General features: G+C 39.7%; 1 protein-coding gene across 1 annotated transcript; it reads left to right on the top strand.

Annotated features, from left to right (window-relative positions):
• The first annotated feature begins 827 nt into the window (after positions 1–827).
• EHD4 (EH domain containing 4) lies at positions 828–27,832 on the top strand. The gene is made up of 6 exons (XM_066551749.1): positions 828–1,063; positions 8,765–8,941; positions 13,235–13,332; positions 17,383–17,795; positions 20,577–20,741; positions 23,184–27,832. The coding sequence occupies exons 1-6, from the start codon at positions 828–830 to the stop codon at positions 23,718–23,720; spliced, it is 1,626 nt and encodes a 541-aa protein (XP_066407846.1). The 3' UTR covers positions 23,721–27,832.

Here is a 27,832-nt window from a genome sequence, read left to right as displayed (position 1 = left end):
GTGTTTAAACACAGTTTCAGCAAAAATTTCCACTCCTTTGCTTTTAACGGACGTCCCAAGTTTTTGTTTGTTTGGTTGGGTTTTTTTTTTAGTTACTGAGCACAAACATTAATGTCAGAGGACAAAAAATACTTGTTTTATTGATTTCCCCAAGATTGTAGTGAAGCCGGTGTTACCCTCCACTAAAATCTCCTGTAAAATCAATGGGCAAGGTGGCAGGACCTAGGGTTAGAACTAATGGCTGTGTCTTCTACACACGTCTCACAGAAAGATTTCCCTGTTTTACTAAGATTTTTCACTGTGTTTAAAACAGTTGCCTGATGTCGCAGCTAAACACCACGGCGCTTAGTCACACATTTCTTTTGCATCCAAAGACAGCAACCATCATCACAAAAACACGAAAAGCATTTGGGCCATTCTACGTTCAGATCGGAGCTGTCAAAGTGTTTCCGGACTTCATCGCAAGGGGCTGAGATTTTAGCGCAGAAGAGCAGCAGGCACAATTAAACCTCCAGAAACGGACTTGTGGCCAAAAAAAAAAAGAAAAAAGAAAAAAAGAAAAACCATCGGATTCGAAAAAAACACCAGACGAACTTCCCTTTCAGAAGAACCCCAAACCCACCCGCTCCCAGGGTGTGTGCGGCAGGGAGCGGGGCCCCGCCCAGCCCGGCCGCTGAGTGGAGCGCGGCAGCGCTGCCGGCACCGCCTCTCGCCGGGGCCGGGCGGGTCTGCGGCGGCGGCTGCGTGCGCGGGAGGCGCGGCGGCAGCGGCGGCAGTGGCAGTGGCGGCAGTGGCAGTGGCGGCAGTGGCAGTGGCAGTGCGGCGGGATGTTCAGCTGGCTGGGAAAGCAGGGCGGCGGGCGGGAGCGCGGCGGCGGCGCCGACGTGGTGCAGACGGTGACCGGCGGGCTGCGGGACCTCTACCTCCGCAAGCTGCTGCCGCTGGAGGAGCACTACCGCTTCCATGAATTCCACTCGCCCGCCCTGGAGGAGGCCGACTTCGAGAACAAGCCCATGGTGCTGCTGGTGGGCCAGTACAGCACCGGCAAGACCACCTTCATCCGGTAGGTGACCCCCGGCGTGCGCGGCCCCGCTCCCGCGGGCCCGGCCGGCGCCCGCGCCTCGCCCCTGCCGCCCGCTCGGTCATCCTGGCTCAGCTCCTGCCCGGCATGGTACCGCTGCCTGCGGTAAATCCCTCCCACGCCCCGTGCGGGCAGCGCCGTGGCCGTGACAGGCGGCGGGGCTGGAGCCTCGACCCTCCCGGCGAGCGGGGCTTGCCGAGAGCCTCCGAGCTGTGTCGAGGGTGTGCCGCTCCCCACCCTGGCACACGCTCTGTAGCTCGCCGCTTGCTTCCCGTTCAAGAATATTATCTCCATTTCATGTTCTGCTGAGAAAGTGTAACCCTGTTGTCTACTTCCTCTTAGTTCTTTTAATCCCTAAGTTGTTTCAAAGGGGCTGCGTGTTTAAACGGTATGACTGCACCGGCCATGGGGGATCACCTTATCTCCTCCCCTTTCTTTCCCAAAAGTAGCTTAATGCACAGATCGGATGTGATCATAGAAGAGTAAGGTGACAAGAGTTCTGGGCAAAAAACACGTGGTATCTGGAAAATCTTCCATGTGTGTTTATTTTGATCAATTACGTTGAAGCAGTATCAAGCAGTATCACTACTAAGGCTCCTTAACATTGTTGTTCCTGTTGTAGTATTTTCTGTCTTTCTTATATTGCTTATTTATAAGTTTCTTAGTAACTCATTTTTAGGAAGCTGAAGCGTATCTCGGGTAAGCACAATGCTATGAATCTGTAAATATTTTGCGTGTATTTGTCCCTCTCACATGCCCCTTACAAATCAGTCTACTGTTTTGCCCAACTCTGCAAGGGACACTGAGGGATCATTGGTTCACATTTTGACCTGCTTATATGTGAAGTTCATTATAGTCCTTCTGTAAAATTTACAAATATTTATCTTTCAGTTCCAAAGATTACAGGCAGCCTTTCTGTAACACTGTTTTCTTTTTGCAGTGCAAAATACCTTCCTCCCCTCTCCCCTGAAGATCGATGTTTACCTTTAATCACCTGAGAGCTTTTCAGATGTTTACAGAACTAATCATGTGTCTTTTCAGGTTTTACAGCTAGCTAATTGAAAGCTTGAAGTCGAACATGGTTTCTTTCCTGATTATTACTGAACTCCCACAAACGCATAAAGAGGTGTTGCTCAGAGGAATATTTTTAAAATATAAATAGGTCTGTAATTAAAAGAAAAGAAACTTAGTTTCAGGATCTCCACAGACAGTCACAAGATGGTGAGTGGGGGGAGGGGTTTTTGATCTGGATTTTGCCAACGTTTCTCTAGGTTTATTCATTCATTTTCTTCTTTAAAATTATAGTTGTCTTGTTAGTCTGTATACATTTCCTGATAAGTGTTGTGACTTGGCTTATGGACAAGGGATGAGGAGAGCACAGGTAATACAGAGGGAGGCAGAATGGTCAGAAATATGTCCATACCAGAACTCGTGCTGTCTGTCAGCAGCGTTGTTCTGTTATTTGCAATTCATAGAAAACTCAGGGTCTCTCCTCCTGTAAGAGTCTGCCCTGGTTGAGAACACAGGTTCTGGATTTATGGACATTCAGCCTTTCTGTCCTTTATAGCTGCCCATATTTGACTGAAGTATAAGTCAGTACTGTACTGAGAAACATTAGTATTTCTTGCAGTGCCTCAGGTGTATTTTTGCTACTGTTGCTTTGTGAGTATCTTTAACAATAAAATCACTTTAACAATAAAATGCTGAGCTAAAGGGTTGATTGATACTAATGTACAGTCTGAATGAGAAAGGACCTATACTTTATTACAGCTCTTACCAGCTTTTTTAAGCATTTGTCAATGCCAGATGAAGATGCCTAGACATTTTGACAGAGATGAAGTTTTCAAAGATGGTTTCTCATGTATTTTGTTAAAATACCTGACCTGATGCAAGATATGGCTTCTACTGTGATGTGCCCTTCTTTTTATCCTCTTACCCCTTTCTGCTGTGCCCATTTTAGGTAGCTTGCAGAGCAGTTTAATCTTGTACAAGGTATTGGAGGAGACAGGCATTGACTACAGAGGCCAAATCTGTAGCAGAATATCTTTTATTGCTTCTAAAGGCTCTCACTATGATCAACATTGCTTACCTCAGTGTTTTCTATAGCATAGATAATAGCTGGCTAAATCAGCATGAAAAAATGCTCCACTGAATATGGGCAGCAACTTAGACAATAGTGTCACAGTGACTGCTACTCAAAATCCAATTTTGAGGAGAAAAAGAAGGGCAAAAAAAGAGAAGTTCTTGCATGCTGTGTTCAAGACTTAGAAGAAGATGTGGAAAAATATTATAGTGTCCAGGTCATCCAGAAATAAATTCATCCTCTGGTAGTCTGAATCTCCCATGGAAAAATGTCATACCCTCTCAAGATTGTTATAATCCTGTATTTGTTCTAGATTATTTTTCTTAGGATGAAGTAACACTATAGGGGATTTATTCCTCCAAACTTTTTAATAAGCAAAAGTTATTTTAAGTTTTAAATAAATAATTAAAAACTGCCTTTTGTTCACATTTCTTGACTTCATAGGGCAGGAGGGCATATTAGGTCTACTTAAGTGTTTACTGTTGGGTTTATGTGGGAACATAATAATTATGTTTAGCTGTCAAATATTCATTTGGGATTTATTTTGATTGAGACGTTATCGTGAGAACTTCACATTTTCATACCTCTGACACATCCACATCCACCCAGTTCCTTCCACTAAGTCTTTATGGAAAACACTGATGTACCACTGACTGAATGTCCCTGGGGATTAAGATATGGAAACAAACACTTCCAGGTTTCTAACAGCTCTTGTGTTTTTTCCCTCAGTGCTGTTTATCCGCTTTGGCACTTGGAGCAATGCAGTGAAACCAGTCAGTTTTGCTGTCTAAGCTGTAGTGTGGTGATAGTTTTATTCACTTATTTGACAGTGCTGACAATTCAAACAAATACATCCAAATGTTAATGCTTGTCCAGTTGTGTTTAATGAAGTGGGAGTATGATGAGAGCCAATTGTTATCTTACATGTGAGCTGCTTGGCCTTGCATTTTCTGTAGTTGTCTCAATTTCTCATGCCTCTTTTAGGAAAAAAAGTGGGGAAAGTGGGGACGGGAGAGGAGAATTGTACTGTATGAAAAAGAGATAGGAGGTAGTCAATGCAAATAGGTAGCTTCTTTCATTCTGTTTTAGAAGTGTAGGAGACTGATTTTTTTTAAAGAGCTTATCAACATGAGACAAACCAGAAGTAAATTCCTCAGATTGGCAAGCTGTGCTTTTACTTGGCTCACAGGTATTACTCAGAGGTTAAAAATTGTAAACTTCCTGCTATTTAACTCAGCCAGAGCTGACTTTTGTGAAAGCACCCTTTTGCATAATGTCTAGAGTCTGCAAGTAGTGTGCAATCACTTGTGCAGCTGCATCTGTTTATTTGGGGATGAAGTGGGAGGAAGGTGCCTCTTAATTTCTTTGGGTGAAGGCTGTAACTTTTTCACTAGCTCTACATGAAAGCTTTGGATTATTTAGAGCAGAATTCTTACACTAAAGCAAATATCTAGTTTTGCTGTGTTAAAAAAACCCTTAATACTTGGTGCAGTATGTAGTATGGAGATGAGCAGCCCTATAAAGGAGCCATGAGTTTATCTCCCAGTGCATCACAGGGTATCCTTGTTCAGTGCTTCTCTGTCCAGCTCACTTGCTTTTAAGCAGTAGTGTGGCCTAGCTAATACATTTAGATTTCAGATGATAACGTGTATCTGCAACTGTGTATCTGTAATCTTTTCTATCTCTGGGAGCTTTGGAAGCTAGTTCCCCATAGTCTGGCTATACATCTTGCAGAGGAACCTAGATGAATGTTTATTGGCAAAGCTGAAAGGTTATAGCCCAGGTAAAAACAAAGAGAGAAGAATCAACAGGATGTCTGTTGTTTGATCTAGACTATCTTTGGGGCATTGGCTATTTTTAAGCATTCTTCCTGTGAACCTTTTTGAACTTCTCTGCTGAAAATTCCTGAGAAGAGCATGTAGTTGCAGATGCTGAAAATCCAGGTATTTTCCTGTGCTAATGAAGCATTTGGTACAGAAATATTGACAGCTTTTCAATTTACAGAAGACTGCTCTTAGCTTTTGTGTGGGTGAGTTAAACTATTCTTTCACACTGAGAAGAGTGCTACATTGTGTTGTGCCTTAGCCCACCCCATAGCTCCAGCCTGCAGCCAAGCACCACACAGCCACTCACACCCTGCACAGTGGGGTGGGGGGAGAATCAGAATGGTAAAACTGAGAAAACTCATGGCTTGAGATAAAGACAGTTCAGTAGGTACAGTAAAAGAATCATAGGCAAGGCAAAGCAAGGAATTCATATACTACTTTCCATGGGCAGGCAGATATTCAGGTATTCCCAGGAAAGCAGGGCTCTATCATACATAGCAGTGACTTGGGAAGAGAAAATGCTATCATTCCAAGTGTCTTCTTCTTCTCCTAGCTTTATATGCTAAGCACGATGCCATATGGTACAGGACATCCCTTGGGTCAGCTGGGATCAGCTGTCCCAGCTGTGTCCCCTCTTAACTCTTTGTTCACGGGGTGGGGTGAGAAGCAGAAAGGGCCTTGATTCTTAAGGCCTTGAGTGTGAGTGCTGCTCAGCAGTAATGAAGATATCCCTGTATTGTCAACACTTTTCAGCACATATCCAGAACACAGCCACATAGTAGTTATTGTCCCAGCCAAACCCATAGTAGTTATTGTCCCAGCCAAACCCATCACACTTGAGCACAGCCAGTGCTCAAGAAGAGGTTTATTTTAGTCTGTACTAATTCTTGATGTGCAATTGTGAGCCAATCTTAATGGAAAATACCTGTGATGCAAAGGGATTTCTGTGTCTGTTAATAGTTGTACCAGGCAGAGCATTGTGACTGTTGGGTGGGGCTTGGTATTTGGAAGGAGGTCTTGCCTTCCTGGATTGTTATCGCTATAAAAGTCTGGTTTTTTAAAGCTGCCTTTATGACATTAACTTGGGAGTATCATTGCAGTTCAGTAGCACTTTATTCTGGTTTAGTAATTTCAATAAAATGCTAATCGGAATTTGCGCTATGAAGTTCAGAGCATCAGAAAGAGATGTTGGAAATCATGAAAGATACTCCATACTTGTAACTCTTTAAAGCTACTGCAAATTCATGAACAGGCAATGAAATTACTTTTTTAGGCATCTAAAAACTGTCTCCACTGAATTTCCACAATCATGCCATAATTTATGAGCTTACGATAGATGGCAATTATCCTGTTACCCTGGAGGTGTCTGCTGCTGCATTTAGATCCCACCATGTAGTTTTCCTTGACCTGGGATGTGGGACTTCACTCCTGTGCATTTAATTCAATATATGTTCTTTACTGCTGTTCTTGGAGCATCTTCTGGATATGTTGTCTGTCACCTTAGGAGTTGCTACCTCTGTCAGTAGAAGCCTGGCAATGACAATTTTTATCTATAGAAGAGCTTATTTACAGAGCTCTCGCTTAGAGAGACCCTTTGTCTTTTAAAAGAAGGGAAATGAGGAAAAGCAGCGTTTGAAATAGAACATTTTATCGTGGCAAGTTAAAAACTTCTTTTTAGAAGACAAAAGTATGATTGATTTTTCAAAATCAAAGCCATGGATAATGCCAAGCTGGAAATTTTTAGTGGCTCTTGTGAATTAGCCTTGGCACCCTGTTTTAGAGAACTGGTGTGCAATGGTGTTCTGTAAAGAGCTGGGAACACACTTTGGCGTTTCAGGTGTTCAGCTGTTTGCCACAACACTTGAAAACCCTGGATTTCCATGAGGGCTTCAACTGATGAGCAATTAAAGGAATTTTGTCTTCATTTAATTCAGATAATTTAATGATTTAATTTGTACAATGAAGGATCTGCTGCATTTTACAAACGTGTGTGGGCAGAGAGGTTTGAGTGTTGTTTCATTTGCTTTTGGAGAGGGGTCAGTTTTATTTCCCTGTTACTGTGCATTAGGTACAGCTTATTCTAGAGATAAAACAGATTGGCATGTTCTGGCATGATTGTTCTTATGTTCCTCCTCTTATGTTCCTCCTTCCTCACAAGTTTTAGTATTGGTATTTTTTTAATTTCTTTTTTTGGAAGCAGAAAGCTACAGGAAATCTCATGTAAATAACTGTTCCATGCTCCCTGATCATAGGTTGAGTGAATTGGAGCCAATTTGCTAAGGCTCATGGAAAACAGTCTTTGAAATATGTAACATATATTTAGTTTCTTAAATTCAGCTTCTGTGCACTGATCTATAAAGTTTGTGAATGCTTGGGTACTTTATTTGAAAACAGAGATTGTTCAGCAAGTATAGATACTATGTAAAATGTTTTTTGCAGCAAAAGCAAACAGCAAGTCCTCTCAAATCAGTATTGATTTAGGAAGCTATAGCAGAATAGACATAGCACTGTTAGATTAAGTCCAGAATAAACTTTTATTAAAAGAGCAGCATTAATATAAATGCACTAAAAGGTAATTAGTGCTGTCGCTGCATGCAGGACCACCACCTTTGCCTGAAGAAAAATTCTCATGTAAATCCTGTTTTGATTATGTAAATAGCTAAAATATACTTGATTAAAATTGTGGTGTTTTGGGTTTTTTATAGGAACTGCAGGGTGACATTGAAAATGTCTTGTTTTAGTCTGGAGCGCCGAGATGGTGCTGTTGTGCCTGAGGACAATAACACTCTTGCTGTAAAGTTAAGCAGAGCTGTCTGTGTCTCTGTGAAGGATGGCAGCTGTCATAGAATGTGTGCTAGAGGGAGGTTTGCTCAAAGAACTTGGCGTTGCTTTTACTTCTTTGCACTTGCCATCCATGAAGGGACGCAGACAGGCATTTTATGTAAATAAATGCCCTGGTTCCATTAAGTTTTAATACTTAAATACACACTAAATTAATTTCAGACCTTGTTGTCTGGAAAGTCAAGGCCCTCTGAGTTTGTGCCATATCTTCTGTCAGTGGACTACTCAAAGGGAAGTGCAGGATGGTTTCTGGTGGTAGAGCACTGCTTGACTTGATGCCTTTTGGAAGTACTTTGGTGTTAGGCTTACATTTCTGCAGATCTGACTTAGTTAACAATTAATTTTTGATGTTCAGGTAAAAAGAAGGAAAAAATTTCCTCACTCCCAAAGAGATAAAATTTTATTGCCTCATAGTGGTTCTCTTTGCCTCTGATAAGACGAGTTAAATTTCGTGAGATCACACCAAGTTGATTAAAGGGTTGGATCTGTCAAACTGAATCTGCTCACTTGCAGCTTCAAGCCATTCCCTTTTTGTACCAGCAGCACTGGTATAGGGTTGGAAACACTCAGAAAAGCAGTCATGTGTTGTAGGGTAACCTACAGCACTCAGATCTTTGGTAGGAAGCATCCACTTAAATAGTTGAGGTGCTGCAGTTTAGGGAGTGCTTTCCACACTATTTGTAAAGGGATTTACTTTATCCTTTTACCTAGATGTAGTGAAAAACTAAGTCAGTTCTCTTCCTCCTTCCCCAGTTAACAGAAATAATGAAATAAAGGAAAAATATAATCTTAATCTTAGAGAATGTGCATATCCTTGGGAATTTTCAAGCAAATTTGCTTTTGCCATGGATCCCAATCATTCATTCTTTTGGAATATTTAAGTATAAATATAGCAATTGTGTATAAATACATTTATGTGTTCTCTACCTCCAGGTACCTGCTTGAGCAAGACTTTCCAGGCATGAGGATTGGTCCAGAGCCTACCACAGATTCCTTTATTGCTGTAATGTATGGAGAAACAGAAGGAAATGTTCCTGGAAATGCCCTGGTTGTTGATCCTAAGAAGCCATTTCGGAAACTCGGCCGCTTTGGAAATGCTTTCCTGAACAGGTGAGATCATCTTGCTTTCTGTCTTCTGATGATTACATTTAAATTTTGGCACATTCTGTTTTGAACAACATGGAATAAATGTTGAAATACAAGCAGGAATGCTGGCAGCTCAGGTGAATTAAATGAAAAAAGGCAGTACTAGGTAGGGTGGCATTATGACAGAGATATTCAGTCATCTGAATAATAAATAGTTGTTAAAACCACTTCATAGAAAACTGTAGAAATGATCCACTGGGTGACTTGTTTGTGACTCCAGGTGGAACTCAGGATAAGTTTATGCAAAAATTCTACTCAATAAAACTGATAGGTTAGTACTATTTTTTAAAACTACCATTCAAAAAAAAAAAGAGAAACAATTATTTTCCCTTTGGTGCTGTCTTATTCCTTTGCACTGATTTCACTGGATATAGCTATTTGAAATTATGAATTGCTGGGGTATATAAAAAGAGATACAAGAAGGAAAAGATTTGAATGTGTCCCACGGATAAAATAAAAGCTCAAGCTGTTAAGTGTTTAATATTAACTGCCTGGGTGTTCAGGTAGTTCCATAGATCAGGGAGATAGTGTTAGTTTTTGCTGTGTATTTGTAAAAAGGGAAGAGTTGTTCAGGGGCTGTGAACATTTTGATAGTAAACTTAAATAGCATGCTGAATATTTTCAGTTGAAAGTTAGTTACTAATAACTCTATTCTTATTGTCTGAGCAATCACCTTGTTTTCTTCCTGTATTTGATGGTAGCTTGACATGGAGGCCTCACTTTGCAAGCCAATTAATCTAAATTGGTTCTTTTTAACAATACAATTTCCTGTTTGGCTGATAAATATTGGCATGCGTGTTAAAAGTTCATCATGTACAATTTTATCTGTTGCTGTGCTTATTCAAAGAAGAAAGTTTATAGCTGCTTACAGTTGGCTTGGCTATCGCTTTGCAGAGATAAGAATATGTGCTGTGGGAGACTGTAGTCAAGTCCCATTTTAAATAACAATTTTGAGATGATTGGTTAAATTCTGTCTTCCAGTTCACTTTTCTGTTTCTCCCTTTCCTCACCATTGTGCTCTCTCTACAAAAAATTAATATAATAAAAATTATATGAATTGTATTTTGCTTAATATTTATTATTTGCACAGAACATTTAATAATGGTATGTGTTTGTTTGGATGAGTGGCAATGCAATTTTTTGCCTAAATCGTCTGACTATTTATGTCAGGTTCTGACTGCAAGCAAGATTATTGGCTAGCTACAAAAATGTACTTTCAAAGTAACTGACCAAATTACTCTAGTTCTTTTGGTGACTGTGATATTGTTGTATTGAAGTACTCTGAGCACCCTTATCTTCCTCAACATTCACGCTTACTCGTTAGCTATTCAACAGAGATCTGGGTGCTTATCTTTCCCTAGCATTTTTCAAAACTTACCAACTCCTTTCTCTTTGTGGCTTTGCTTAGATGAAATTGTCTTAGGCTTCAGTATCTTTGAGTTCCTCCCAGGTTACCTGTAATCATAGTACATATTTTACTTTTCCTTCTCTCATTTGCCATGCTGACAGTTCTTTTTGTCCAATATTACATTTTTCACACCTGCCATAATAGACTTCTCTCTACTTCCCCCCACCCCCATTTAATTTTTTTAATAGTTTCCCAATCCTGAGGTTTTGTTTTATGGAGGAACTTAAGGCTATGAACCCTTAGACTATGAAGTTGAGTATCCTTTTCATCCAAGTCTAACAATCCAAATGACAGGAAGCAGGGACTGAGGTAATGGAAAAAATGAAGCAAACAAGAACACAGTATCACAATCAAGGCTTGTACTTAGTAATTAGCTGCATTAATTTATTGATGTTACCTTGCTTTTGTCTTTTTCCATGACCCCTTCTAATTGCCCCCTGTATCTCACTGATTGTGGGAGGTGTTCCTCTATTAAACTCTTACTTATCCTGTATACTTTTAAGAAAAGTTGGGGAGGAAACCGAAGAGGGACAGGACCTAGTGTGCCCTTGGATGCTAGTGAGGGAAGAATACTGCATTATACAGTAATTTACATGCAGAAAACCATGCAAATAAATTAGTGCTGCTGAGAAGAAATCCATGGTCCTGGTCTATTTTGATGTGTCATAAGAAATTACAGTCATTCATGCAACTGTTTTTGTAACACTTTTTTAAAAAATCTCTCATTCAGGTGGATAGTGTGTAGTTCTGGTTTTTGTGATGTAGCACTTACATGACCTGCATGAAGTGGTATGTTAAGAAATAAGTCTCAGTGTTGAAAAGAGACATTCAATTACCACTATCATTATAGTTGTCAAAATATTAGTTGGAGGCAAGATTTTTAACCCATCTTTCATCTTCATCTGATGGACATATTCTAAAAGCTAACAAGCATTAATTCTGAGTTCATGCTTCTATTTCCTATGTGTTTACTCATCTCCTCCCATTGCCAGTAGTGACTGCTGCAAAAATGGCAGTGTCTGCATTTCTGAGGCCTGTAATTCTCTATTTTCTCTATTTTATTGCATGGTCTTTTCCAGCTGTCCCAGTTTGGGTGGTGCCTGAGTCAAGACACTGCTGTATTGTTCAGCTGGCATAACAGTGCCTTTCTTCCCATAAGATTGGTCTAGAAACATCTTGGTGATACTGAACAAGCACTGGGCTTTCTAAGGTTGGATGAGAGTGATAAGAAAAAACATACATTAACATTCAGTCTTCACACTTCCAAATATATGAAAGCTACTTCATGATGTACATACTAGTGGTGTATGTATTTTTGTAATGGTTCACATGATTAAATGTATTTTCTTTGTCACTTATGCACATCCATTATGCTTCCACGTAATGTGTTTGCTTTGACATAGCACTGCCTTTCGGTTTTGGCAAGTTCAAATAATGTAATTTATGTTTACATACCCTCAGGTTCTATCAGGCTTGGATGGCTGCTGTTTCCATATGCCCTTTTGGGTTTCAGGGAGAGGTGCAGGTGATGCTGCCATTTCTGTTTTATCCAAGAAGGCACACTGTGTGTTTTTGTTAAAGGTTCATTGCTACAAGGTCTCTTGCAGAATAAGGTGAAGTGAGGTGTTAAGACTTGTTTTCTTTTCAATTTCCTTTGAATAGTTTGTATTGTATAAAATACCATCTAGACTTTGATATAGTTTACATTTTGTATCTGCTACTTGACTGGTTGAACTCTTCCTGACTCAGATCATCCAAGGCCTTAAAAGTCTTGTTTAACCTTAGCACAGCTACAGTTTCCTGTCTGTGATACCCTGTTTTTTGAGGCATTGTGCTTAGTGAAGCCATAGGTTGATGTAAGGCAGCCCCATCTTGGAGCCTGAGGCTATAGCTTAACCCTGTGTGGGGCAGCCTCACCGGAGGAGGGTTACTCTGTGTGCTCATTTGTATCTTCAGCTGCTCCCTGATAAGAAGATTAAACTCTTATGCAAATCTCTTAAAGGCAGGTTATGATGAAGGGCAGCGAAGTTCTTCAGCCATTAACTGTCACAGAAGCATCATTGTAGCTTGCAAGTAACACACCACGTGTTCTGCACAGCTCTGAGTCCTTGTCAATTATTTATTCTTCTGTAATACCACCATTGATTTGCCTCCCGTTGCAGAGGCAGGAGGTTATTGTTTAGAGTATACTGTGTGTAATTTGAACTCCTGCTTCTGGCAGTGTGATAGTTTCGGCTCGGTTTGTGGGAGAAACACTGGTGTTTTTCACTGGTGCTCCAGCTGAGGAGAGTGGTGGGTTAGGGAGTAGGGATCACTCAAACACTCTTAAATCAGGCAAGAGGGAGATGGGGCAGGGACTGGACCATAACATAAACATATTGTCAGTATGGCTTTCTGCTTCCTCCCCTTTTCGGTCTTTGAGTCTAGGCATAGGCTGGAGTACATCAAGAATTTTCTCTTGTGTGTACTAAATTTGGTCCTAGTTTTGGAATCTAAAAAAGATTCCCATTTTGGAATCTAAAAAAGATTCCAAAGATGGGTTTGATGGAATCTTTTTAATGTTGCATTTACAGCCCAAGTTGTCAGCTCTTGCAAAATTTGAAGTCTTATCAGCACTTAGATGTACAGTTTTACAAGGTTTCCCTGTGGGGTTTTTTTGAGAAGCTCTCTTCATAATTTTTGTTAAACACGTTTGCCTGCGAAACATAGAGGTTTGCCAGGATTCAGAAATTGTTTTGAGTCTCATTTGAGTCTTTCTAAAATCAGATATGTAATGGGGAGCTCTCAAGCAATAATCTGTATGTGAGCTAGAGCTATTGTTAATGAGTTTTTTCCCTGCTTTCCTGCAGGTTCATGTGTTCTCAGCTACCCAACGAGGTCCTGAAGAGCATCAGTATCATTGACAGCCCTGGCATTCTCTCTGGAGAGAAGCAGCGCATCAGCAGAGGTGAGTTGCAGAGCTTTATAAGCACCAAGCTCACTTAATGTTTTCTGCTCTACTGGACAAATCAGCATCCTAATCTCTGGGAAGTCTATTTTAGTGGTACTGTATGTACTTTTGTACTGCAAGCCCTGTACAACCCATATTTTAAGGCTGGATGCAGCTTCGGAATTTTTTCTCTTGAAAGCTGGTGGGGGTTGGTATTTCTGTCATCCTGCTGCTATGGCTGCAAATGGCTACAGTTGCATGGTCTGTTGACTAATTAGTGCTTTGTCACTCCCGAGAAAAAGCCTTATTTTGATCATTTTAATTGCTTTCCATGAAGTATTAATGACTCTTATATATACTATTGAAGTTCATGAGTGAAGAAATGTTTCATAATAGCTGTAGGTTGGTCATGTCTGAAAAATTCAGGGATGGGGCTGTAAATAAGCTGGGTTTTTGTGGGCACAGCTGCTAGAGCTGCTTCTTAAGGTTGCTCAGTCATGCCATAATATAATACAGTCAAAAGAGGAAGTCAAATGGTAGAAGGAGAAAGAGCAAATGGGAATATTTTTAATAATATGAAAATTCTGCAGAGAATTGAGCACTGTTTATCAAGCTGTTTTAAACATTAGCCTGTCTTGAGAAAGTATTTAAACAGAACAGCATAATGTAAACAACTTTCTTCCTTGCATTCTTCAGCTCCATTTAAGTGCATGCAGCTTTTCTGTGGAGTTGTAAATGGTAGTGATGCAGGGTGTGGCTTATGCTGCCCTCTGTTTTCAGGCCTTTGCTTAAGAAATGGAAACTTGTGTTTCATGTCTCTGTCAGAGGAAATAAACAATTCTTTACCATATCACACCTGGAATTTTTTGAGGAAATCCTGGTGAAAGCACAATATATGGCAGCTATGCAACAGTAGTCTTGTCTTTATAATAAATTGATAGAATAAGGGACTAACTTCTTAGAACTATAATCTAAATTATGCTTACCTAATAAACTGGTCTACCAGATGCTTCTGGATTCTTTATTCAGTGACGTTTTGTCCTCCTTATTACTCATAGTCATGGCATTCCATTATGTGATGTGTTGGTGAAATAGTAGAGATGAACAGCATGAGAGCTCTACATCTCTGCAAGCAAAGACTTGAATGTTGTGAAACCAGAAATAAAACAAATACTGCATGTTGGCACTCATATTTTGGACAAAAGCTTGAGAGTGCGACTAATGATCTTTAGTCCTGAAAAAATCTTCTGATAAAATGTCCACAAAATATTTAGATCCCAGTTTACACAGTCTGATAAAATCAGCAGTGGTCTGCTTTTCCGTTGTGGATTCCAGCTCCCTTTTTCCTCCTCAAGTTAAAACTTACCCCTTCTTTGCTTGTTAAATCAAGAGAAAATTATATATGGCAGCATCTGTTGCCACTTTCATAACAGTATGGAAGGAAACATGAAATAAGCAGAAAACTAGAGTATTGCATTAATATGCCACTGAAAAAGGGAACAATTGTGTAAACAAATTCAAGACCATTTGGTAAGGCTGTGGAAGTCTCAGACTTCAAGTGCAGGACAGATTTGTGTTTCTCTCCAGGTTATGTTTCACTGGTAGTCCTGTTTTGCCTGAAGGACCATGACTCTTCACTACCATCTAGAATTGCTCCTGGGATTTAACAAAACATGGCTCTTGTTCCCTTATTGTTCAGAAACTCCTTGTCAGGATGGTATGTGCCTTATCAATTGTTACAGCCTAGCTGGCCTGCCCTTTGATATGATAGACTTCCACCTAATTTGACATAGTTCAGTGATTACCTCAAACTCTTACCTGTTTCACAGGCTTTAATTTGATTATTTTTTTACATGTGATAAAGATTGTCTTGAATGTGTCCCTTGTCATAGTTCTTTTATCAAAGTGTAGTTCTCCTGTATGCTGTTAGTTTTAATCATGTTTAAAGTGTCATTGTACCAAATATGAGGTTTTGGGAGTTGGCTTTAGAGCACTGCTCTGTCAGTGTCCCAAGCTTTGAGGGCCGGTGAAATAAAGGTTTCATACACTTAGGCATCACCATACAAGGAGTTATTTACAAGTGCCTATGCATTTATTGCATACACATACTCCATGCTATCATGATCAGAAATTCCTACACTCAACCTTGGCTGAAATACTGCATGGTCAGATACATTTCATGTAAATGGCTTTTGGGCTGCTTATGCAGTTTGCATAGAGGTGGTTTTGTTGGCCACAAACTTGAGTTGTCCTGTGATGCTGCAAATAGCAAGGTTTGTCTGACCTGCTTCTTGAAGGAGTCAGTCTGACTTAGACATATTTATGCTATAAGTCTAACTTAGCACATTTTGAAGTTTGAGTTGCTTTGAGGACTTTCTAAATTATTGTGTGTAAATGTAAGCAGGATTGTACAAGGTGTTTTCTGCTACCCCTGAATGTGTCTGTCAGAGAGGGTTCTGCTTTCTAGAAGTTTAGTTCTGTCTAACATTGGTAACCTACATCTTTTCTTATTTAAAATGTTTGATGGAAGACTAACATTACAAGGCCTCAGTGTAAGACCATGTCTCTTTGCTATTGGTGTTTTTTTCCCATCTCACTAGCTACTGCTTAACTATTTACCTACGAACGAATGTAACATCTGTACAATATTAAAATTTGACAGGTATCACTAGGAGTAAGTTGAAGCCTTCTGAGTCCAAGAGAGGACTCAAATAGTAGCTTTCATTTTAACATGCAGGAAAACAGCAAAGGGACTAAGTAAAATTTGAGAACATGCGCTATTTCCCAGCATGCTCTATTTTTAGATCTGGAAAGCATCCAGGCCACAGATGAAGGAGCTGATTTCTTGAAGGGTCAAAAATATACACAGAGGGCAGCATTCAAAGATGTCTCAAGACACACCTTTCCCACTCCTGTTGTTGGCAGGAGGATGTGCCAGAAACTTCCTGCCTGTCAGTTCAGGGCCAGTGTAAGTGGCTGGAGGAGAATGTGCAGTTGTCTGCCAGCATTGTCCCCTGGGCAGACAGTGTCCGTCCCTGTGCTGCTTCTGCAGCATCACTGGTGATGTTCATGCCCTTGCAGACAGAAATGTCTGCGTGGGCTGCAGGATTTGGAAAAATGAGTGTCCGGCAGGATGTAGGGAGTAGCCCCTTTAGGAAGGGAAGGGGTGTTTCATTCATGACTGAGTGGTGTGAGGGAAGTGTTTCAAAGAGTATGGAGAAAGAGTTCAGAGGAAAATGGAAATTGTTTTTGTTGTTTTTTTTTTTTTTAAAGCAAAAGGCTCCCAGTACATACTTAGCTGTTCCTTACTCATACTAGATGAGTCACATCCATGCCAAACCCAGAGCTTCATCACCAGTGGTGACTCTGCGGATTAGATGTGTCACTTCTGAGTAAGGAGTTCCTGAATAATGTTTGTTGTGGGGATTAGGTACCAGCTGAACCTGTAAAAGCATTTAGACAGGTGCTCTGAATTGGCTTTCCTTTAGAATGTGATAAAGCTTGTTTCAGGTGATCAGGAAGGTCACTACTCATGTTCTGTAACATGTCATGTCCTCAAAGCTATCAGCAATGTACTCACATTACTTGTAAATTGTACTTTTTAGTCTGCTGTAGCAAAAATAATGGCAAGTGTTGCAAGGTAAGGAGAGATGAGTTTGAAAATGGTTTTAAATGCTGCATTTGAACCATTTTCCTTGCTAATTGAGATAAGCAGTACTACCAAAGTGACCAATATTGGCAGTGATGAAGAGAGCCTCACAGCCCTATTTAGCTTGGATGCTGTGCTGGAACCAGACTCCTGGAAAGAGGCAGATGTGGGTGTGAAACAGAAAAAAGGGCAGTGATAAAAACAGAAGGTGGTAATAGTGAGACTGATCCAAGGAAATGCAGGATACAGTTGTCCTGACCTCACTGTCCAAAGATGCTGTCCTCTTGAGTAATAAATCTCCTTTTTGCCCCCAGGTAGAGGCTGTTACCCTCTTGTTCTCTATCCCCAGCCCTACATTCTCCAAGACTCTCCAAGACTTTTCTGAATGGTAAGACCATAAAAGTGTGTTCTTCCTTCAGGCTACGACTTCTGCCAAGTCCTCCAGTGGTTTGCTGAGAGGGTTGACCGAATCATCCTGCTTTTTGATGCCCATAAGCTGGATATATCTGATGAGTTTTCAGAGGCCATTAAGTCATTCCGGGGCCAGGATGACAAGATCCGAGTGGTCCTTAATAAGGCTGACCAAGTGGACACACAGCAGCTGATGAGGGTCTACGGTGCTCTCATGTGGTCCCTGGGAAAGGTGATCGACACGCCAGAGGTGCTGCGGGTCTACATTGGCTCTTTCTGGGCCCATCCTCTCCGAAACACAGACAACCGGAGACTCTTTGAAGCCGAGGCACAGGATCTTTTCAAGGATATCCAGAGTCTCCCACAGAAGGCTGCTGTGAGGAAACTCAATGATCTCATTAAAAGGGCAAGACTTGCAAAGGTAAGAAGAGAACAAAATTGAATGAGCAGTCTCTGCTGCTCTCAGTGTGTTCTCAACCTTGCCAATTTTTCTCTTGCTATAAAACGTCTTTTTGGCACAGTTTTTAATCTGGGATTGAATTGTCACTTTTTCAAGGAAAAGATAGTCACTTGAGGAGAAAGCTATTGGTAGAAGACAGGAGCTCTAATTTCCTGTGCAGATATCAAACCGAATGCATTTTCCTTGAAATATATTTTAATGTGAACTACTAATCAGAAATGAAGAGGACTTGCAAATCCATCGGTATATGAATAGTTGTTTGGGGATATGTACCTCTTCCTGTGTTGGCTTATTTAAATTTCTGAATATGAAGATAGAGTTCCAGGAGTTTTTGGTGGGGTTATTATTGGGGGTTGGAGGAGGGAATGAGGGGAGCTGTTGGTTTGGGGGGGGGGGTTTTGTGGCCTGAGCTTTAGGGCACCTTGTAGAAGTTGCTTCTTTGAAACTTAAATCCATTTAAAATCACAATGATATTGTGTTAAAAGTCACTCTGATCCCAGAGCAACCTCAGATCCAATCTGTTTTGTAAATGTTGGCAGCATTTTGTTTTCATTTGCTATAATAATTTTGGCATTGAAGGAGGGTAAGTTGAGTAATTTTTAGATATTTCTATGAAATGTAAAGTAAAAATTTATAAAGGTAAACGCAGTACACAGTGGTCTTAGGGATATGTTAGATAGTCCCGGAAGGGGAAAAAACTGTTTATGTGCAGGAAAGCAGCAATGTAATCCACTGGCATTTTTCTGCCTTCCAAACTGCTCTCGAAGTATTGACAACCAAAAATAGCTTTTTACAGTGTTGAATGTGGGGTTTCTTTTACCCTATTTCTGTGCTGTCCTCTTCTTAATATTTTCTAAAGCATTTACAGTAAATAGAAACAAAAGCAAACTCTTAACAGGCTGTCAGATTTGGGCATTAGGCTTTTTTCTTTTTTTTTTTCTTCCTCAAGTCCTGTGACTCACTGTCCTGTTTTGGAGATGGAGACTGCTCTTATCTACAAGAAACACATGTGCATACTGGCTGGCCTTAGGCCACTTAGAATACACATGTGAAACTGTTAGTGCTTATGAATTATAAACATACTTTTCTGAGTTTGATAGAAATATTATTTTCAACATAAGATCCATAAAATTACTCACAATTATTTATAAACTCTCTTAAAAATACCCTTACTGAATCCATTCTGTAATTCTGGAGAAATACTTACATCTGTACTCTTAGAAAATTTCAGGGTTTATGTTTCTTTATGCTGGAGTTTTTTTCTCCTCTACAGAAATGTAAATTTGCCATTAAAATGCATGCACTCTTTTTAGATTTAAGGAAATGTTGTGTGAAATTTGTGAACTTAAGATGTGCACATAAAAACTGGCTACATCGTTTTTCTTTTAAAAGCAAATATTTTTTTTTCTGTTTCTTCCTAAACAAGTAAGGAAATGAATGGGCAATTGCCATGTGCAGATTGTGTAAGGTTTGTGTAAAATGCTATAAAACACACTGTCTGTCATGGTTTGGTAGGTATTAAGTATTATACTTACACAACACTGAAGCAATCACTTGTTTTGCTGATGCTTTTTAATGGTAATTTGTCTTCCCCCAGTCTTCAAAATTTCACCTTTTTATTGCTCAACAGTTTGATAGACATACCTAATTTTTAACTCTTTTTTCTGTGTGTGTGAAACTTATAACTAACTTCTGATTTGTGGACAGCTACATTCTTTTAAAATGAACAAGGACCAGATGTAAAGACATCTTGTAGTGGAGGTCATTTGGCTGCTGTGGTCCTGCAGTGGTCACAGCCTAGGGCAGCATTACTTCTAAAAGAAGGCTCTGCCCTGGTGCCTTCCCTCTTGTGTGCAAAATAAGTATCAATGTCCACACAATGATCTGGATAGGTGAGCTCACCTCTGTTAGGAAGTGCAACCACTGTTTCTGTTCTGGAGCTGATCACTTGTTCTGTGGCCAAGCAGATCCTTTTGGTGGGGAAAGGTGGTGGGAGAGGACATGAATGGTTCCAAATAGAGGCATAAGGAAGGTGGGCAGGATGGATATTTTGATGGCAATGCAAGAATCAATGTGTTTAAAGACATCCTAAATTAGTGTCTTTCCTTATAAGCTGGAAAGGCTCTACTTCTCTCCCTAGGGCTTCACAAGGCAGCCATGGCATGCTGCTCCTGTTGAAACTGGCTGCTCTGTCATCTGCATAGGTGGCTACATAAATACAGACTATAGGTACTCACTTTTCTGTCAGTAAATAGGTAGGAATGCAATATCACTTTGAACAGATAGCTCTGCCACTTAGCATACTTGGATTGCTGGAGGAATTATCCCATTGATACCCACAATGGCTGCTGTGGCAAATGAGCTACAAATCATACAGATGGACCAGTGTGGCTGGAGCTCTCTGTCAGGATGTGGGGTTTGTGGTCTTGCCTTTTCTCTTGCTGTTGGTACTCATAGAATGCTGTACCAAGCTTCTTCTTAAAAGAGCAAGTGTGCATCTGTATTTCCTTGAAATGTGTTTCCTTTCTGTCTGCCCCTCAAAGGAATGCTGAAAGCAGCAAAAGCTAATAATAACTAACAGGCAGCTAACTGTTCATGTAAACATGAAGTTCCAGAAAGAGTAGTTGATAATATCTTTCCTTAGGGAAACATATTTCTGTTTCTTTTTATGACCTAGGTGAGGAAAACTACTGCTAAGTGTTGGTAAACAGTAGTTTTGATTTCGGTTTTGCTTCTTTTTAGGTTCATGCTTATATCATCAGCTATCTGAAAAAAGAGATGCCCTCTGTCTTTGGGAAAGAGAATAAGAAGAAGGAACTGATCAACAAGTTGCCTGAGATATATGTTCAGCTGCAAAGGGAATACCATATTTCAGCAGGGGACTTCCCTGAAGTGAAGAAAATGCAGGTAAGATGGTAGATTACCATTCCACTGAAATAATTGCTAACTTTGTAGCAGGATTGCAAAAATGGAAAAGGTAGAACAGAGTATCTCAGTGTTACAGCTGAGGGTGTAGAGCAGTTGAAATGACAGTCATTTGACTGATATGACATTAGAGTGACTTGGAAGTGGTACAGACCAAAAAAAGAATGGTAACTTGCTAAGTGTGCATTCAGTGACACAGGACTACATAAAGACTATGAAAATAAGGAATAAAAAAATCTGACCTACTCTCCTTTTAGTCAGTACTTGGTCTCTCCTGGCAGGAAATACTGAAGACTTTGTGCAAATAAAATGGCAATGAACACTCACAGCTTAAGGGGCTTCTTTTGAATCCTAAATGTGGTTATATTTATCATTTTTATGACAGTATCAAATATTTGTGTAGATGAAGATATCTTTAGTCATAAGATCGTTTTTTACTTTACTGTGTTCCAGTTCTTACTGATACTGTTTCCTAGTGACTACTAATAAAGGCAATGTGTTACTTGAAAAGTCCAGCTTGAAACCTCTTGCTTTTGAAAACAGTCTTTGGCTTTTTTCCTGTCTATGAAGGAGAGAGAGAGAGAGAGAGAAGTTCTAGGTTTATGCTCACAACTTATTTAAAAATACCTTTTGTCTCTTCCTCTTTTGGGTTTTCTGCAGTCTTTCAACCAATTTTCTGTCACTTTCTTGTCTATTTATTTCTGTTCTCTGATTCGAGATGAGTTAGAAAATATCCCAGGGAAAAACAGCTAGTGTTAGTAGTGATTTCAAGCATCAATTGGCAATTTTTGTATCTCAGATCATAAACTTCTTAAATGGCCTTTGAATTAGAGGATAATACAGCTTGAAAGCTGAAGAACAAGGGATGAGGAGCCTGCAGTTTGCTCTGACCATGGACTAGTCATGAGTGTGATGGAGAATGTTTTCCAGACGTATCGTTCTGACAGCACATGTGATATGCTTGCACAGCTATCATCAGGAGTGATGATTGGCTGATTATCTATATGAAGACACACATTTCTTTCATAAACTGAAGTATTTAACCTGGTAATCAACTACTGGCATGAGATAGCAAATCATTGATGAAGCATAAGATGTATTTTAGCTAAGTTTTCACAGGCAGGATTGGTGGAAGCGTTTCATGAGTTAGGCTTTGAAAGGGGATCTTGTTGCAAAAGTTGACTCTTTCTTCCCTTGCTGCTTTTGCTTGTGATGCAGAGTGAGAGAATGAGAGATCTGAATATTGAAACAAAATTTTAATGAAACTCTTTCAGATTTACAGTACATATCAGTTAAGCCTCAGCAGCAGATGGCAGCAAATATGTACAGGAGATCAGTCACTTCTGTAATGAGGAGCAAAATTGTGAGAAAGCAAAATTGTGTGAAAACAAAATTGTGCCAAAACCAATAGCAAGTTGATCTTTGATTCCTGAGATTTATTCTACTACATACATTTATTCTGATCAGGTGCTGTCAATCAGGTGATTGTGTATAAATGTCACCTGAACAGAGTTGTTCGTTGACTGTTTTTACCCTGTGCTCCAGGTTTCTTGGGTTCATGTCATGATCATTTTGATATGTATAGGAGTAGCTCCTTGAGGTGATAGAAGGGATTTGTTAAAGCAATTTAACATAATTTTACCAAAGGTGGGAGGTGGTGATGGTGATGCTGGAGGTTTTTTAACCTTGTCCACTGTAACTTTCTCTTCCCGGCAAGCATTTTGCATGTAGAAAAAACTTAATAATTGCCTGAAGCATTTTTAACTTTCTGATGCTGTGGGGAAAAACGTGCTTGGGCTTGTGTGGGAATAGTACATATTACCTAGGTAAATATCTCACTGGTGTTAGGATGAAAACTCCACAAATTCTGCAGGGAGCATCTGACTTCATGAGTTCTGGCAGCACTGCTATAAAACATTGCTGCTATTATCTCAGCTTTTCTTTATTAGTAAAGGACACCTTTTCCTGACCTAACCACAGCCAAGAAGTCTAATCTATAAAATCAGATCAGTCCTGCAAACATTTGATTTTATTTTTAACTCTGAACTCTTGCATAAGTGCTAGCAGGATTGAGGACTTACTTGCACACTTTCTTTGATTGGGAAAAAATCATCAAATGGAAAGTTGTGGGTAACATTCATCAGCCGCTGTGGTTTTATCCACGGCACTTGGAAATTTGCACCATAAATGTAATTTAATAAATAAACTCATACACTGTTGCAAAACTGTCTTAGTGTGTTTGATGAAATATATTGGTACATGTGTTTTGTTTCTCCATCAAGAGGAGTTTCAGCTATAGAAACAGCTTCAAAAGATACTTATTTTAATTGAATTATCACGTGACTATTTTAATTTTAAGCCCATTCTTTAAACTTTTTAATGCATTGGAATCGTTTTTAACTACTGTCACTGTATCATTCACAGGAGCAGTTGGAGAATTGTGATTTCACTAAATTTCATTCTTTGAAACCAAAGCTAATTGAAACTGTGGATAACATGCTGGCCAACAAAATTGCCTCCCTGATGAGCCTAATCAGACAGGAAGAGAGCAACATGCCCACAGAGATGGTACATGGTGGAGCGTTCGATGGCACCATGGCAGGACCTTTTGGCCATGGGTATGGGGAAGGCGCTAAGGAAGGAGCTGATGAAGAGGAGTGGGTTGTTGCCAAAGATAAACCTGCTTATGATGAGATTTTCTACACTCTGTCACCAATCAATGGCAAAATATCTGGGATTAGTGCAAAGAAGGAGATGGTGACTTCTAAACTACCCAATAGCGTCTTGGGGAAGATCTGGAAACTTGCAGACTGTGATGGCGATGGGATGTTGGATGATGAAGAGTTTGCATTAGCAAAACATCTCATCAAGATTAAACTGGATGGATATGAACTGCCTGGCACACTACCTTCCCACCTGGTGCCACCATCTCACAGGAAACCTTTCCAAACAGCAGAATGAACAATACAAGGAGAAGAGTGAGGATTTTGAAATTCCCACAGGAAATGTGTTGAAAATACCAAAATTTGAAGTTAAGCTTAGATCCTTAAACCTCACAGCACATTTCACTCAAGCTACTGAAGTTATAAGCATGGCAGCAGGGAAACATTCGTGTCGCTGTCCCTGCTGACCTTCACTCAGACATGCTTATCACAAGTGCCTTATAATAGCTCTGTCATAAGGTGAAAATGTTTTTGTAGTCCTGTGTCCATGTCTTGCTGCCTTCACAACCATAAAGCAGAAAAGACCATGCATAAAATTTGCTGACCTTCACCAAACCTAAATACTTATCAACCCTGTATCCAGACTATCCTAAATAGCACACTGAAGCTCAAAATGTTAAATTCACCTGCATATGCAAGGAATATTTAGATGCTAAAAATGTGCTTAAGCCATTGAGTGAATGTAAGCATCTCTATAGTCTAAGAAAAGGCTGATATAAAAGGAAATCCTTTTCTTTCTTTTTATTGTGTATTTGGAATTAGAAAAAGATAGAAGAATAATGAGGAGAGTCTTGTAAGTGCTCAGAATATGAGCAAACGTGTTTTAGAACTTCAGATTCTATTTAGAACTGCAAAACAGTAAATTTTTTTTCGATCTGTCATTGTGTCTTGTGTGAAAAACAGCTTCTTCAGTTTTACACAGCACTCTATATAGTCAGTATTATCAATAGAAGAACTGAGATCTCCTTTGTTCCTTGTATTTAGAGTTTTCTTTGCAGTTTAAGCTTAGCTTCTCTGCAGACAATGAATTTCTGAATGGTTCAAAGTGACAGCAGAATGGTTTCTTAAGCTGAAAAAACCATGTTTGCATTGAAATTAGGCCTCACTTTCTGTTCACAAAATGTGTATTGCTCAAATTCAGCCTCCTCAAAGCACATCAAATTGTCTCGGAATATTTTCATTGGTATTTAATTTCTATTTACAGCTAATTATACAGTTATGTCTGTGTATTTTTTAATATATAATATATTTAAGAGAAATTTTTAACTCTTTTGCCAACACGTAGCTGACAACCACAAAAGAGAGATTCAATTCTCATGGTAGCAGATTTGAAGGATGGAGAGGCTAACAGAAACTGTTACATTGACTGTAATAAATGTAACTCATCCCTCCAAATATTACTCCTTTATTGAAAACAATCCATGAAAGGAATGGATGCTTAATAAACATTTATTTTCCAACAACACACAACCAAAGTTGAACATACTGTCTGCTTACAATTGATTTTTATCAGTACCTTAAAAGAAGGCAAGTCTTGGGCCCTGTGAACTTGAGTCTTTCAGGGAGGGCCAGTTCTTTCCTAAAATCAAAAGCAGCCAGTTCTGGTCTATGTGTATGAGCAGGAATTGACTTGTATTCCATTTGTAATAGGAAAGATCCTACACATCAAAGGCACTGTAGTTTTGAGCACTTTCTTGTTAAGTCTCAGTAAGTGGCAGCAGTAATGCCTTCTGAGACAGGGCAAGCCAAAAAGTGCTTTAACATCCTTGTAGAAGGTGTGGGGAGGAAATAGTTTGGATATTATCTCCCAGTTAAGGTTTTAGTCACACTTCCATGTTCAGTTTTGTGGGTGATCTAAGAAAAGCGTCAGCTTCTTTTTTCAAATCATGTATTTGTAGGTTGTCAGGTTTGATACTTCACATCTTTCTGGACCTCTCATCTTTCTGTATCTGTTCTATTCTGAGGTGCAATTTCCATTAACTTTGTCAGGGCACTTGCAGGGGAAAACAATGATGCTATTTTAAGTAATGGCAGAATGCCACTTTTACCTTGCCAGGTTTCTGGGCCTGTATCAAGGATATCCTGGCATAGTTGAATTGTTCTGAGGACTTGATTTTTTGGGGTGTTTTGTTGTTTGTTTTTGGGTTTTTTTTGTTTTTTTTTTATTCTAAGGTGTTTTTCCTATCATTCAAGCATACCAACTTTATTTCTGTTAGACCTAAATTAGGAGCCAAATTAATCTTAGTGCATCTCTGTGCACTTCAGTAGAGCTGTGAAACTTGACACTGAGTCTACCTGTGTGACTGCGCATCTGCAGAGGAGCTATTTTCTGTGTAATTTATTTTTGATTGAAAAAAAGTAGTCTCTAGACATTGCAGGTGTTAAGAAAAAGAAAATGGCTGCAGAAGTAGTAAGATATGTCTGTTTCTGGGTAGTGTCTGCAGTCATTACCACTTCATACACTACTGACCAGCTTAGTACTAGTGACTAGCTTAATCAGGACAGTCACCAGGAGAAAGAATGCAAGCTTATGTATTGTGACTACTGGAGTGTAGGCAAAACTGAGAGGATCTGGGAAGCTGCTGATTTTCCCACTCTGCCTTACCTTGCTTTGCAGCAGCACAGGACTACAGCAGGGGACTCCTGCTTGAGTTCCCACCACATGCAGCTTCCAGAGGTGATGCTCCAGACACATTGGAGCCATGTGATCCCATGCCATTTGAAATATCCTTCTTCAGTGAGAAGAGCTGGATAGTTTCAGTGGTTTTATTCTATTTTTCTAGTTTTGTTGGTAGTAAAATGGAGAACACAGCCTTTTCCTCAGTCTCTGTGACATTATGCTAGCTTGGTCTTAAGGCAGACAAATTGAAATACATCCTTTTGATGTATTTTGCCTAGATGAGGTTGTAGTATTTTGCTTTGTATTCCTGTAGAATTTGGAAGATGAATGCATGAAGCATGTATAGGAGTAGAGGTGGATTTTCTCCAGCTGTCTGGAGAAATAGGAGTGTTTCATGGTTGGCATCCACAGCTACATAAGTCTATTTCTACGTGTGTGGTACCTAGGTACCACATAAATCTAGTATGTGGTACAGTGAACTTAGATGATAGGAATAAAATACATTTCATGGGAACTTTAAACAGCGGTTTTTTGCACAACTAAACTGATGGAGTAGCTTGCTGTTGCTCGGGGGGGGGTTCTCTTCTCACTATGTTCTCACAGGTCCATGGGCCTCCCCCATTTCCCTTGCTGGCTGTTCGCAAGCCCATTCAGTTAAACCAGCCACACACAAGTGTTTGGATAACGTTCTGTGGAGTTAGTGAATCCGTGTGTTAGAAGCATGGGAAGTGAGCAGGATTGCCTTCTCTCAGAATAGTATGCTCTAAGTAGTTACTTTAACAGCAGTTTCTTGCTGAACACCAATCTCTGGTGTTCAGTTTGTTGCTAATGTCTGCTGAAGAAAGATGACAATGTTGAGTTGGTTGGACATTTTATGCCTAGGATTTTAATAATGTTTTCTGCAAGATCATTCAAAGCTGTCTGTAATTCATCCTGTGAAATCTGTGCCCACTGATGTAGCCTACTGTCTTAAACTAAAATAGAAACTGCTGCTTTTACTTTTTCTCCAACTATTCCACAACACAGTATCGATTTACAACCCTAGTTCTATTCCTTCAGAAATTATGAGGTTTTGTAGCAGATTGGAACAGAAAACGTGGGCCTACAGTTCCTAACTACTATACAGGACACTGAGAGACTTGCAAGCTGTGACAGCTTGAAATTGGAGAGTTTACAAAGATTTTTAAGTCAGGGTGAGGTCCCATTTGTTAATTGGGTGTGGTGTGGATTTGTGTGGAACCTGGTCTCAAAGCAGCAGGTATGTGGTCCCTGGCTTTCAATACTGTTTATTGCCAGCACTTGAAATGCACCCTCTTTTTCTTTCCATCACTTTCTTCCCTTCATAATGTGCACTCATTTTAGTGGCTCTTTAAATTGTTGGATCTCAAGCAGAGTTTGAAGTGTATGGTTTGATGGATATGTGTAACATAGCACTGAGGAATGATCATGAACTTCGTTTTCTATTTCACATGCTCACCTTTTCTAATATTTTTATTAAACACTGTTTTCATTTAAAAGGCACTCTGATTTTTGAGGAAAGGCTTGATCTGTGCAGTGTGCTTCAGTTTGTCCAATTAGGCAAACAAAATTGTAAGTTCATTATTGTTGCACTTTTATTACACAGTAAATTCTTTGCAGATACTGTAATATATTTTAATATGCTTTGTAATCATTTTTAGAAAGCAGTGATAAAAATTGCTGATTTAATAAACTAATATTGAACTACCTGA

Source organism: Molothrus aeneus, chromosome 6 (genome assembly GCF_037042795.1).
Source record: "Molothrus aeneus isolate 106 chromosome 6, BPBGC_Maene_1.0, whole genome shotgun sequence".
Lineage (NCBI taxonomy): Eukaryota > Metazoa > Chordata > Aves > Passeriformes > Icteridae > Molothrus > Molothrus aeneus.
Note: the sequence above shows the minus strand (reverse complement) of the source record. Positions and strands in the feature narration are given on the sequence as shown.

Bases quoted from the DNA above. Each gene is read 5' to 3' on its own strand.
- EHD4 (XM_066551749.1), top strand. From the start codon at position 828: ATGTTCAGCTGGCTGGGAAAGCAGGGCGGCGGGCGGGAGCGCGGCGGC. The intron at 8,942-13,234 runs GTGAGATCATCT...GCTTTCCTGCAG, and splicing joins GGAAATGCTTTCCTGAACAG to GTTCATGTGTTCTCAGCTAC. The intron at 20,742-23,183 runs GTAAGATGGTAG...TATCATTCACAG, and splicing joins CTGAAGTGAAGAAAATGCAG to GAGCAGTTGGAGAATTGTGA.